Raw genomic sequence first — 15373 nt, forward strand, 5'->3', positions numbered from 1 at the left:
AATCGAACCATCGAGGTCGACGATAACACCGCTCGGTTATTCTGATAGTACGGAACGGGTCGCTTAAGCGGCCCGTGTCCGAAGTCGACCTGCGGCGAGGTGCGATCGCCCGGTCTACCCTCCGTGTGGGTACTTAGGTAGGTCGAATTTGGCGAGCAACCCTATCCCACGCGGGGGCTGATTGGCTCGATCGCGGTGAGACCGAAAGGTCCACCCATGACTGGTTCCCGGCGTTAGTCCGAGAGGGTCACGACTGGATTGTCCGTCCGGTGGGCGACGTGCCGCGATTCGAGTTACGTGGCCGCCAGCACGCCGGCGGGCGCGAAAACCGCAACAATATATATATATATATATATATATATATATATATATATATATATATATATATATATATATATATATATATGTATTATATGTATATGTAGATATATTATATGTATATGTAGATATATTATATGTATATGTAGATATATTACATATATATATATATATATATATATATATATATATATATATATATATATATGTAGATATATTATATGTATATGTAGATATATTATATGTATATGTAGATATATTATCTGTATATGTAGATATATATATATATATATATATATATATATATATATATATATATATATATATATATTATGTATATATATATATATATATTATGTATATATATATATATATATATTATGTATATATATATATATATATATTATGTATATGTATATATATTATGTATATGTATATATATTATGTATATGTATATATATTATGTATATATACACCAAGTATAGTCAAAATACCATCACTGGTTCATTCACAAGTTCGTGCGTTAACAGAATTTTTCCTTACAGGACCTCTACCCTTTGACCTTTGATATCTTGACCCCATAATCTAATCAATTCATATTTGCATCATCATACATACTTCCACCAAGTTTGATTTAAATCCCTTCAGCTGTTCTTAAGTTATCACGGTAACAAAACCGATTACGGACAGACAGAATCACAGACAGATGCACGGACAGTCGGATGGAAAACCCGAAAACATCATGCCTTCGGCGACCTCGTCAGCATAGGCAGAAATAAAAAAAGACAATACAGCGCAGATCTACTGCAAGCCTCTGATTCTTGAATGCTAAGTAGATATATAGATTACAGAAGATCTGCGATGCAGTGTGGGCTCACTCCATGAACAAGCCACACCGTTCCTCTTACTTTTCATATTCCCTCAATATCGTGCAAGGTTAAGAGGTTAACAAGTCACCAAATAAATTCCCACATTCATATGAATCATGAAAAATATGTCTAATGATTTGTATATCGAAACAGCTTACTTGTCTCATCATGATTAACATGTGGACTATCAGAAGTAGTGCAAGCACGCACCTCGTTTTTTGACGTCTTTTCTTCATTGTATATATTAATTGTACATTATCGGCTTTTCCAAAAGCATTATACTTATATTAGGCATCCACAAATATCCTTGACCACATTGTGTAATGTCGGCCGAGGACCTCACTTTTATATTCATTTTCTTTGCAACCGTTTCAGCGATTGACGTGAAACTTTCAACGTATGTCGGAGTGCCGACCCATGGTGAATCTTTAAACAAAGTTACTTTGTTGAAAAACATTTTCCATCCAATCATCAGGTACAACTTTGTTGTTGTACATGATGATTGGAAGGAAAATGTGGCCAGCGCTCCAAACGGTCTGTTTTCTGTTGGCATGTGTTTCAGGGTGTTTCACCAATCAGAAATAAATGGCCTGAACCTCGCTTCGCACAGCCTCACCTGGATAATTATTTTAACGATATCTGTAAATTATGTTAATTTCACAACATCCCATATTATGGAGGATGGTAGTACTCCATGTAGAGGGATGATACGGGGAAAAAATGGCTGCCCATTCAAATGTGTACACAATGATAGGCTTATAAACAACTATGGAGTGAATTCAGAAGCATTTAAAAGGGATACCTTTTCTTCTCAAGCATTTTCCAAACGACGATGACTTAAAAAGAAGACAGAAGACATCACTAATGTAGTGCAAGGGGAGATCACTAAAAATCCAATTTTTACTTCTTCTGCTTCTTCCCCTCTCAAAACAATGTGAAACTGTAGCCCAACCAAACTCAATAACTAGTGAAGCCATGATGGTGATTCCAATGCAAAGAAGTTCCTTTGTCTCTGGGCTAGTGCATGGAACCCAAAATTAAAAAATATATATCACATTAATTGCTTTAAAATGAAAAGAAATCAAACATAAATGTGGACTCAACCAAACTAGGCCAGGATCGTGGGAGGGGGGAAGATGGAAAGTACCATTCTATAACCGATACATATCTAATGGAGAAAGGCTGCACCATCTCCCTTTGGTCAGGTATGGGAGCATGCGCCGGAGCAGCACGGCTGTGTCCACTTTCTGCCGGTACTCCAGGGCCTCCATCTGGCCATCCCTCAGGCAGATGCCTGGCCCATCCCCATCTCCTTGAGATGCGGATTAACCTGTTGCAACCACGAGGCACGTGGTTGGCCCATTGGCCTCCTCCACTCACAAAGCTCCCTCGCTGAGAGAATCTGGTGAGCAGGATCAGTGTCAGGAAAATGAGCCACATGTCCATATAGCTGCTGCTGACACTCACGGACAATGCAGGTAACAAATCTCATTTAAGTCTCTTTCAGCAACCGCTCGTTGGACACAAAGTCCGACCAGCGATAACCAAGGATTCTCCAAACAGACCTGGTGCCAAAGGAATTAAGTCTCTGTCTCAAATCCCTGGTCAGAGTGCAAGTCTCACATCCGTATTGCAAGACTGGAAGCACCAAGGACCTGAAGACTTGGACTTTCATCCTCCCACACAGGTATGAGCAGTGCCACACCCCATGATCATGTGAATCCATGACTCCCCAGGCCGACCCAGACATCTCTTGACCTTTGGCTCACAGCTAGCAGAGACGTGAATCACTGCCAAGGTAAGTGAATTTCTCCGTGACTTCAACATCCTCACCACAATCAAGTACAGACAGGATAGCAGCATTCAATATGTCATTGAAAGCCTGGATCTTAGTTTTGACCCAGGAAACCCATAATCCCAGCGGCTCTGACTCCTCAATCAGCACCTCGAGATCCCGCAAAAGGATATCTTGAGTCTCCGCAAAGATGACTGCATCACCTGTGAAATCAAGGTCAGAGATCTTGACATTCCCAAACGATGCACAGCAGCTTGATCTATCCGACATCCTCCCCAGAATCCAGTCCATACAAGCTCTGAAAAGTGTGGGAGCCAGTACACACCCCTGACAAACTCCAGTAACAACTGGAAATAAGTCGGAGATGGTACCACCACATCTCACAGCACTCTCAGTACCAGAGTAGAGTTCAGACATCAGATAGATCAGATATCTACCACATCTAAACCATTCCCTAAATCAACTGAAACAATTATTAAAACAATTTAATGACATAAAAGGATTTAATTCACACCAAAATAACAAAATATATAAAACATTAAGCATTTTATTAGTTCTTTTTTAACGATAATCGCATCGTCTCACATATTATGTGCTTATCCTCCACATAGTGGACTGAACCCAAAACCAGGATTGAGGGGGGAGGGTTAGAATGTACTCTCAGCCGAATTTAATAACGTAGATGGATTTAATCCATACCAAAATAATATAATATATAAAACATTCAGCATTACATTACTTTAAAAAATTCCAGAATCAAGAATAAAAAAAAGAGACATTTAAAAAACATGTAAAAATATAGAGGAATGAAATCTCAAAAAAACAACCCCACAAGGTCGGAATGACAACACATTACGATGCTGCAATATGACACCACAATCATCTTATGGATTACCATCACGACATCTTTTGACATTTTACTTTTGTTGTGGAATTGTGATGGGACAACGTCGAGAGATGCCCTGATGGTTATGCATAAGAAGATTGTGGTGTCGTATTGCGGAATCATAATGTGGTGTCATTCCTACCTTGTTTGGTTGTTTTTTTTTTTTGAGATTTCATTCCTCTATATTTTTACATTTTCTTTAAATGTTTTTTTTTTTTCTTGTTCAACTTCAATTAAATTGGAAACCTCAAAACATAGTTCCCTTCCCGAAAGTAAGAACCTTAACCTGTAAGCAATTGAAAGGTTTCCCAACCGCACGAATCATCAGCTGGGCACCGTCTTCCTCGAGGTTTCGATCCTTTCAGCTTGAGAACCTCTCCAAGCGGCAGATCCACAACCTCGGTCATGAATTCACATCAGTAGATTACCTACATCAGCAGATCCACAACCTCAGTTGCGTCCAGGCAGTCAGTGATCCCAGCAATGCAACATCACGAATCAGACTTTACTCACTCGATGATTTAATGTATTATCACATATGTTTAAATCTCATCACACATTCCATTATATGATAATACATTAAATCATGCACACCTTACCTTAAATATAACATGTCCACCACCCAGCACATCCACCCCACTTACCACTAAGTCAAACTTCATCACGGAATCCATCATCGTAGTTGATATGAAATCTTTCCTTTTCTCTAACAACCACATTTCAGATAACCAGTTTGGTTTCAGACCAGATTACTCCACCTTGGACATGATGCTTCTACTCACCCAACAATGGATGGAGGCCGTCAAATGTCAGATATGAGATGAGGGCCGTTTCTCTTGACATATCCTGCTTTTGATACAGTCTGGCATCCTGCCTTACTGTCCAAATTCTCTGCCTACGGCATCCTGCAAGGCCAACTCCGCAAATGGCTAACTGACTTCCTCTACTCTTTTAGCCAATGTGTGCCACTCAACAGAATTGTTTCATCTCCATTCCCTGTCAACGCTGGAGTGTCCCAAGGCAGTGTTCTGGCTCCAGTCCTATTCCTGAACTTCATAAGTGATTTCTCTGACTCTGGAAAATTATCTTTATCTCGTTGCTGATAACTCCACACTGTGCCACGACATCCCTCATCCTTCAGACAGGCAGGCTGCGGCCTCCTCCCTCTCTCTAGACCTTGCAAAAAAAAAATCACAAGCAGGTCAAACACTTGGAATATGTATTTCAATCATGACAAATTTCACACTCTCACTGTCTCTCTCTAAAAGGAGTCTGGCAAATATTCCTATCGACTTTCTTCACAACCCTCTTGAGGAAGTTCAGTCATTCTTACTCCTGGGTTTCACTGTCAGCCATGATCTTTCTTTCATGACATTTCAAAATTGGCCTCCAAAGCCAGCCGTCAACTGGGTATCCTACGTCATACAAAGTCCTTCCTTATCACACCTGAATTTCTATCCGCCTACAAGGCCTTCATCCGCAGCTTGATGGAGTAATGCTCTCCCCTATGGGCTGGCTCCCCTGCCTCGCATTTTGCTCAGTTTAACACTGTGGAAACAAAGGCCTTTAATATTATTGGAACCTCCCACGATGAAGCTGAGTCTATGGGCTTATTCACTTCGCCATCACAGACAGATCAGTGGTCTCTTTGTCATTTAAGACCTCCTTTCTGGTCTTGCACCATCTGCTCTTTCTGTGCTTTGTCTCCCCACCATGTTTCTGCAGGGCACACATGGTCCACCATCAACCCCCTTCTAGTGAAACCACCCAAATCCAGAATCACTGCTCACCTCTACTCATTTGTTCCACTTTTTTCCCCAACTGTGGAGCCAACTTTCACATCCTCTTCAATCTCATTCTTACCTCGAGGTCTTGAAGACAGCTGTTTACCACCATGTCAGATTGTCCTTAATCCAAAAACATGATCTTTCACACCCTCATTAACCCTCCTCCTCACCCCAATTTCCCCTCCTTCCAAATTTCAAGTTTTCCCTCATGAGAGTTTCCTTCCATATCCATCTTGCCAACCCCATGCATCCTCTCCTGCCCCCCATTCCTCCCCACACCCATTGTTTGTCCAAGTCTTCCTCTATGTATTGGCCTTTAACTCTGCTGTTCGTGTTTCCCCCCCCCCATCTCAACTGTTCCTTTTGTCCTTCTTTTGTCCTGATCTGCTCGGTGTACTCATGCTAGCTCTTCCACAAGCACCGACTATGTTTATAAGAAAAAAGAATGCAACTTCATTTGTTTTGTACATGACACAAATAATAATCATAAATTTACACATTCATTAATTTCCAGTTACAGATTGAGCTTGGACATAAATCACATGCAGAACAAAGACAGTTGACATGTGGACTTTTACATGGAGTTGCGAGGACATTTGTAGACAATGGACAAACAGATGTGACAACCCTGGGTTCCTCAAATGATGAGTTAGGGGTTCAGGTCGTGCCATAATTGGGCAATACAGGCCCAAAAATGAACAACAGAATGTTTTTTTCAATTGACAACATTCCGGTAAACACTAATGGGCAATGGAGTTAAAGGGTGTCCACACGTGTTCGATCAAATCGGGTTGGTCTGTTCGTGTTTTCATCGTAACCTCTGGCTTATGATGCAGGTAATCCAGGTTCATATACAATACATGCTTGTTAATTGTGCACTACTCCTACTACTGCTGGCACTGCCAACCCCAAATATTCCCACCTTTCTTGTGGGGTCAAAATGAGAACATTGTTGACCAGGTAGTAAGAGACTGATGGCTGGAGGTCGTTTGAGCAGCAATTAGTAATTTGTTCGGTGTGCTGACGATAAGTCGCCTACTCTTATCGAAAGACACCATGGGATCTTTAATGTGCACAATCTAATACTGGCAGACAGGACATCCGGTTTAACGTCTATCCGCGAGACCACACACGTCCACACGAGGGACAGCAATACCATGCCTGTGAAGCACTAATCCGATGGGAACTGAATCCAAACTAGACATATCTAAGGTAAGTACGTGTTCTCCCTCGGCGCCGCCCTGTCAGACATACATCCTCTTCCAATGTCCTTGTAATTCATGTCGAAGTACACTGATATCGATTCACATCTTTTTATGGAATGTGTTATCGGAATGAAGATCCACAGCCAACCTGATAACACAATAATAATACAAATCCTTAAGGAACATGAGCTGGAGGTAGTGGGGGCAATGGGGGGAATGAAACAATATTTGGACTTGGTAGAGACTACAAAAAGTTTATTCAATAATTTCAGGGAGTTTACCAACCTGCGTGCAATGTGCATGATCAAATGAATGCTCTGTGATTGTTGAACTCACCAGGGTCACCATCATCCCGTGGAACTTTCTTGAAGCAGTCGTTGAGCGAGAGGTTGTGCCGAATGGAGTTCTGCCAGCCCGCTTTGCTTCGCTTATAGAAGGGAAAGCTGTCGGCCACGTACTGGTAGATCTGGCTCAGTGTAAGACGTTTCTCGGAGGATTTTCCGATGGCCATAGCGATGAGTGCCGAGTAAGAGTAGGGAGGTCTTACCTGCTGAAAGAGAAAAAGATGTTCAAACAGAGGTTGTGATCTTGTAACGAGATATCGTTCATAAGAAATGCTTCACTTGAGAAGTCCAAAAAAGGATCACATTTTAACAGCTTTAAAACAAGGAAGAGAGAAATTTTTTTTTATAGAAAGGGAATCAACCCTATACCCATTTAAATGAAAATGATGGATGGAATTCCAAACATTTGGGAAAAAAGAAAATATATATATATATATATATATATATATATATATATATATATATATATATATATATATATATATAATGTTCTCCAACCAAAATATATTGAGAGGCTCGATGTTTCAGTCAAAACACGAATACCGTGCATCCCCTGACTTTCATCAAGAGTAAAATTTCCATTATCACATAACGTACGACAAATATACACCAACAACTGAGAGAACGACAAAAGAGCAGGAAAATAGAAAAAAATAATTGGATCAAGTTGGAATCAACAAAGAAGGCTCATTGGAATGGCTAAGAAGAATTCAGCTCAACTCGGATGGAGAACAAGGAATAATAAATGCCCAAGATCAAGGACACTTCACATATGGATTTTAAAAGATGGCAGGACTGAGACAGATGGACAAGTATAGGTTCTGCAAGACAGAAACAGGAAGTACGAGTCACCTGCTTTCGGGATGCAAAAAACTATTATCAGAACAACTTTACACACAACGGCACAACAATGTATGCAAAGTGCATCATTGGCATATCTGTAAAAAATTTCAACATCACAGTCACAGAAAACTCATGGAAATGCAAACAAAGGGCAACCATTGAAAATGATGATGTCATTCTCACATACGACCTGATGATCCCATCGAGCGTGAACATAAAAAAAACTAAGGCTTGCGAATGGACATCGCATTCGGGAACAAAAGGGAAAAGACAGCATTGCTGGTTGAGATATCACTACCCAGCGATTTTGACTCAAATAATGCAGAAATCAAGAAAATGACGAAACTCCAGGACCTCAAAAATGAGATCGAGAGATCTTGGAAGATGAAGAGCGTTGAAATTGTACCAACAGTGATAACTGGAGAAACAGGAATAATAAAGAAGAACCGCACTGAGATTATGAAAACCATTCTTGGGAATATTACCACAAACTAACTACAACTGGAGGCAGTCCAGGGTTCGGTGACGATCGTAAAAAGAGCCCTCGGAACAAAAGTCTGAGAACAACAAAGTTGAACAATTTGGTCCATGAACTGTGATCCCTTACCGAACCGGAGGTGGATACTTTGAGTCCCAGGAGGACTTGGTTCCACCTCCTCAAACCCACGAAAATGGAGATAATAAACCAATGACAGACATCCACGCAGGCACGCACGCACACGCACACGCACGCACACACACACACACGCACGCACACACACACACACACACACACACACACACACACACACACACACACACACACACACACACACACACACACACACACGTCACAAAGGAAAGGAATCTGTTCTGTTCTTGCGTATAGCAGCTTGGCTGTCGGGTAGCTATCATTTCTTGGAAGCACAGCTGTGCAGTTGATGCTGTGCCCCTCGTTCAGTACACTGATACTCATTTCACCAACCTCAGAAGTATGACAGGCTGAATCAACCCCACCTGGTGTTAATTCAGCAGTTAACAGAGCTCAAACTCAGGACCCTAAGATCCTAAGCCAGCCACCCTAACTGCAAAGCCAATACCACGCGAGGAAAAGAATGAGAGAATAAAACAACCACAGTCAGTGGACTCGTGTCACATGTAGACCACAGCAGGTAAGGTATGAGGTCTTGCCTCTGGAATGTTTGTTCTTAATGACGATAGAGGGTGTTATTAATGACCATAAGATTATCTCACCCTGACGGTCATTAATAAGCCTGCTGTCTTTTTTTGTTTTGTTTTTTTTGGACAAAAATGTACTGGCATGGCAATTCTGAGCACAAGTCAACATCCTGCCTGGAATACAATCCCGACCAAGGTATAAACTGTTCCCTGGTGTTTCGCAGGTCGGGCGAGGTATCGATATGTGAGCAGTCCATCTCAAGGACGTGAAGCTGGAGGAGCCCTCTCCCAGCACTGGTCATTGGTGAATGTTGAAGATCCCTTGACGTCTTTCGCCAGCACCCAGTGTGTTTGGCCAAATTCCTGCTCGAACGCACAACGGCGTGCACATCAGGGGCACGGCCATGCCTCAACCTGAGCAATGATTCAACTAGCAAGCTGAATTCACAACCGCATTCCAGTATGATATGCATTTGCTTGCAACAATAACTTCCTCAAGCTTCAAATCCAAAGCCTGAGATATAATGTTGCTTTCAGCTGGATTTCAGCCCTCGGCCTCTGGGATGCCAAGACCAGTGTCCTCAGCATCATGCCAATGCCATACCCCACATTGCTCTTGTGTTTTAAGCAGTAATCAAGTTCTTTCCACCAAATTATCTTTGTGCCAAACCCGCACGTTACAACAGAGCAATTAGTATGCATCAATACCTTTATTAAGGACATAATTATTTTGAGTTGTAAGTTAAGGCGACCTTTCAATTTCGCGGGTATAATGTATGGCTTACGAGGACGGAGCTTGTAAGGACCTGCAATGATAACGCCGGACGGCTCATTCTTCAAGCTACCAGCGGTGCCGTATTACAGAGGGATAACACACTAACTGCAGCAATATGTTAACAACTCCTGTCATCGATCGCGCAAGTACCTATAAAAGTGAGATAACAGGGACAAGTGGTGCTGCTTCGTTATCTGAAAGTACAGTCAAATTGACGACAAGTTTGAAAACGTGCTCAGTGGGCATATCTGCAGTAGAACACCCCCCTGCCCCCAACTCGACCCCCGGCCCCCAATCCCACGACACAGAAAATGAGGAACACACCAGGCGCAGAAAGTCGCTCTGCGTGGGACATGACCCAAGCCACGATCCGAATTCAGCCGCGTTTGAGAAAGGTCGAGGGGGTACCATGGCGCACTGCTCCTGGCCTGGGAGTCCTGCCATGGGGAGAGAAGCCCCGTTGGATCCAGACCCCAGACTCATTGGCCAGAAATGATGACTGCCCGGAGTGATCGCAGTCGGAGGGTTAAAAGTCTGGAAGTCGTACGAGGAATTGAACACCCCGTGCCTTTGTGATGGGGAAGGCATCCCCCAAGGGGTCGCGGGTAAAGCCTCTCCGTAAGACAATGCCAGGTCAAAAAATTCTTGGCAGGAGGTCGGTCCGAGAGTGGTGCTTCCTGAGATTCCACAGGCGTTACTCGGCGGTGTCTCCACAAACGCGTTCATCGCCTCTTCCTTCAATGTTGCTCGCGTTCGGTGGCTCCACCGGGCCACACATGTATATAAAGGTTGACCGCACATCGCCGTTGGGGATGGTGAAGGGCGTGGAAAGCCTGGAGAATTTGAGACAGGGCATAGCTAGGGCAAGGGGTGGAGGTGAGGATGCAGGTAGGGCAGGAGGAGGTGCAAGACCTCATGCCGGCACACAATGGGAACTGAAGTTAGGGACGTGGTGCGCACATTCGGACGGATCGAGTCATTGCCTCGAATTCGTCAACGTTGGGAACGTTACACCTGTTGGGCGACAAACTTTCGATCCTTTAGAAGATTCTCAAAAAGTGAAACAAAACTTCGAGACTTCATTTCCTCGACTGCTCCGACAAATTCAAAGGAAACTTTTCAAAGTTTCGAGTTCTTTTACTTTCAATCATTCATATTCCGAAAAGATCTCCGTACTTGTACCCCCAAATGGAAACTAAAAAAGGAGTTTGTGAAATCTGAAAAAAACTTTATGATTGGTGGGGTTTTTTTTTATGTATTTCATATGGAGCCTGGGGCTGCTGGTTGATTCATTTCTGGGAGAGCAGCTGTGCCGCTGATGCAGTGTCCCCCTGTTTCCAGTAAGCTTGTACTCAGTTTGTTGATTTTGGAAGGATGACAGGCTGAGTCAACTTACCTGATGTTGTTTAACAGAACAACAGGGACTCAAACTCAAGACCCTAAGATCTTAAGATCTTAAGCCAGCCACCTTAACCGTTAAGCCGACACCAAGCTTACATCGAAGGGGGTTTCAGAGGGAAAGCTCTTCCCATTGGAATTTCTTGATGAAGTATCATTATCAGACTGAGGACCATCCCGCGTTTCGTTCAGATTTGCTTATTGCTGAGGACGCTGAACTGGCATCCTAAATCAGGTTGTTGGTTCAAATCCAGCTGAACCCATCGGAATATTATTTGGGATTTGGAATATGATCTTCAAAAAGATGATTTGTTTCAGGAGAACTGCAATACAATTCTTGGGGTTGACAATAAAAACCCAGCTGGCTCATTAACGACCTTCAGGAGTGGGGACAATCTGCTCGTTTCACCTGGTTATCCAGTCTGTACACTCACTGTGGTTGACCCTTAATCCCTTCCTTTGTTTCCAGGAGGGTGTTCTTAACGATTATACACTTTACCCTTCTCCTTTACCCTTGTCTACTTTAGCTCTTCCAAAAGATACCATGAAGCCATCTCCAAATTATCCCTCCAAATATATGGTGGAACCGTTAGCTCAACACAATACCCGCAGCGGATGACTACTTGCCCGTCTCCTGATCAAAATCGGACGGAAATCAACTGCAGAACCCAACATTCCAGAGGCAAGACTTGTTTGTACTTGGCTGAAATGGCAAAGAGTGAGCACTTCACCAGGTGGGTAGCACTACCTCGACATGAAGGAATTAAAAGGGCTTGCAGCACAACACGGAACCACCTTATCAACCTTGGTCGCTCCACCTGATGGAACACACATGTACGAGTAATTCATGTACACATGTACGGAAGAGCCGGCACACAATGACCTCCTCTTTGTGAAGGATCCAGAGGATTCCCCTCTTCAATTCTTCTTCTTGTGCACGGCAGCTTGGCTGCCAGGTAGCTATTGTTTTTGTTGGGGTGCGACTATGCCGCTGATGCTGTGCCCTTCTAACAGTACACTGGTACTCATTTCACCAACCTCAAGAGGATGACAGGCTGAGTCAACCCCACCTGGTGTTAATTCAGCAGCCAATAGGGCTCGAATTCAGGACCCAACGATCCCAAGCCGCCACCCTAACCACCAAGAAAACACCGTCCTTACTCCTCTCTCAATCAGCGAGTACAACAAGATGTGACAGTCGGATTTATGTCCCATCCAAGAGGACGGTGCACTCATACAACATGAGCATCGTGCTGGTGAACCCTCAATTTGTGTTTTAGATCCATCTCAGCGTGCGATTGATTCTGGTCTATCAAATATTCTTGGCCTAAGGAGCCCGAGGATGAGTCGGTGACCTCCGAACCTATTGCTCGGTAACGGGACGTCTCCCCGTGTGCCCTTTGTCGCAATCCAACGCTCAATTCTCCTGCAACAAATGTCTACCACTCCGAACCTTCTGCATCCAATTGGTCATGATCTTGCAGACAAGTCTCCGGGCTTCAAACAGCCAAATGAAGAAACATCATCCAATGATTCCCGTTGAACGTCGGAAGGATTTTGGAGATAATTTGTATGATTCAATGGGAGTATATAGGAATACCGACTTGCTATGAATCATCAATGTAGCAGACTCCTTAAAGAGCATCCATGCTGCTGAAGGAGCCTCTTGGTGAGGGTTCTTGTGCGGAGCGGTTCGCCATCTGCTTCCCGGTTGATAACAGTAGAGATAGCTGATGAATTCCAATGAGGAATTCCAATCAGGTGCTATCGGTCTGTCATTCATTCTCAGATCAGAGAAAATGATCTAATCATGTTGTTTGCAAAATCATCTCAAGATGTTCCATTTATTTACAATTTCTTGGGTTTATCAGAACATATCTCAAGTTCTCCTTCATAAATAGAACAACCGTCTTATCTCTAAATATTTCACTTTCAATGGGCCATTACTTTCTCTCCTATCTCTTTGAACAGTATTCTACTGGATTTTATTTATTTATTTTATCATCTCTTTAATATTAGGATTACTTGGAGGATTATTTAAAAGCTTTGGTGTCAAGCCAGCAGGGAGCGCTGCATCGTGGAGGACATCAGCTCTTCACTACCATCTCAGATTGTCCCAACTGCAAAACCATGATCTTTTCTACCACCGTTAACCCCACCCCACCCCAATCCCTCCTTCTAAATTTCCAGTTTTCCCTCCTGACAGTTTCCTTCTGTGTCCATCTTGTCCTCTCTTGCCTCTCATTCCTCCCCATTCCCATTGTTTGTCCGCATACCTCTATCTTGGCCTTCAAATCTGCTGTTGGTGTTTCCCTCCTCTCTCTCTGCTGCTCCTTTTGTCCTGTTGCGTCCTGATCCGTTCAGTGTACCAATACTAGCTCTTCCATGAGCCTCGACTATGGATACAAAAAAAGAAGACATTCATACAGTGGACCGGAGGGGTTTTTTGGGGGGACGAGACTGATTGCTTGTCATCGATGTAAGGAGATTTAAGTTGTTCGATGGAAAAGTTTTTTGAGAGTTTTCTTTTGAATTCTTTGCTGTAATTGCTCCTTTCAATTTGGCAGAATGATGTAAAAACGAAAAGTAAGATGTCGGTTGGAAATCCCATCTGATTACGAACTAACAGTAAGTGGAGTAACCGGCTTAACGTGCCCTTCTGATGGTCAACGTACACTGCCTGGAATGAGGATGTCCGTTGTCTCCCGATCCCCATCGAGATTTGGAGGTTCAACTTGGAAACGCAAGATACATGATTCAAATCAAAATGTTAGTAGAGGTCATTATATCTGCATCCTCTGCCACGATCCTACATAATCCCTTCCTAGTGGGATTTGACCGAGCTGGGTCCTTTTAATCAATGGAGAGAGGTGCTCTCTCATCTATCTCAGGCATATTGCTCATCTCGCTTCGTTGCAAACCAACTCGCCGCCATATTGTGGGCTTTGATGGTTTTCCCGTTCTCATGAAACCGACTCGAAGCTTAGATCTTATGATCTTAGATCATTTAGATCATAGAAAATAATCTTGGATCATTAAGATCTTCTGGATGAACCTGCAAATTACATTAAATCAGACTTTTTACCTTTTTTTTTTTTTAAACCTCTTTTTACCTTTGAAGAGGATTTATATTTTGTGTCACTGAATTCAATGAGCCAATTATTTTTGAGGTCAACATGGACCAAAAGGTCAACATAGGCTCAAGGTCAACACCTAAGGTTGTAGTATTTCTAAAATCCTCAATTTTCATCTGATTGACTTGAAATTTGAAGAGCATTTTCATATCACGTTACGGAATTCAACCACCTATTTATTTTGAGGTAAACATTGGCCAAAAGGTCAACGTAGGCTCAAGGTCAACAACAAAGGAGGTATTTCTAAAATTCTCAATTTTCATTCCATTGACTTGAAATTTAAAGAGGATATATATTTCAGGTCACTGAATTTAAATAGCCAATTATTTTTGAGGTCAACATGGACCAAAGGGTCAACATAGGCCAAAGGTCAACAACTAATGTGCTATTTCTAAAATCCACACTTTTCATCTGAACGAGTTGAAATTTGAAGAGAAGTTATATGTCAGGTCACTGAATTCAACAACCAATTATTTTGGAGGTCCACATCAGCCAAAAGGTCAACATCGGCCGACTTTCTAAAATTGCCAATTTTCATTGGATTCACTTGAAATTTGAAGAGAAGTTGCAGTATTTGGTCATTGAATTCAACCACCAATTATTTTTGAGGTTAAATTTGTTTTATGGATTTTCCACGTATCGTGTCTTCATCTTGTTTGTGTGCAGGATATCTGAAAAAGTTTGGACGGATCAGGATTAAATTTTGTGGACAGGTTGGGTGTGTGACAAGGACGAACTGATGAAATTTTGGTGAAGATCTGGACCCGGATCCAACTACTATAATTATTTAAGTGATTCTTCACCATTGAGAGACAGAGCCAAAAACTATATATGGCACAATATCTCAAAAAGTTGCTGACG

The 15373-nt window shown here is 42.5% G+C and overlaps 1 protein-coding gene across 2 annotated transcripts in view; it reads right to left on the reverse strand.

The window, feature by feature from the left end:
- Positions 1 to 10793, reverse strand: part of LOC147033945 (forkhead box protein I1c-like) — an 18748-nt gene extending 7955 nt beyond the window's left edge. Inside the window, exons 1-2 of one of the 2 annotated variants that reach the window (XM_085873698.1) lie at positions 10305 to 10793; positions 7197 to 7407 (exon numbers count right to left, since the gene is read on the reverse strand). In XM_085873698.1, the coding sequence (XP_085729824.1) occupies positions 7197 to 7407; positions 10305 to 10781 (688 nt within the window). In that variant the 5' untranslated portion in view covers positions 10782 to 10793. Of the gene's footprint in view, positions 1 to 7196; positions 7411 to 10304 lie in introns of both variants that reach the window. The other variant, XM_085873689.1, reaches the window with a different exon arrangement.
- Between the last annotated feature and the right edge of the window lie 4580 nt (positions 10794 to 15373).

Source organism: Eptatretus burgeri, chromosome 1 (assembly GCF_056783735.1).
Source record: "Eptatretus burgeri isolate ZD-2024b chromosome 1, Ebu_testis_v1, whole genome shotgun sequence".
Taxonomy (NCBI): Eukaryota; Metazoa; Chordata; class Myxini; order Myxiniformes; family Myxinidae; genus Eptatretus; species Eptatretus burgeri.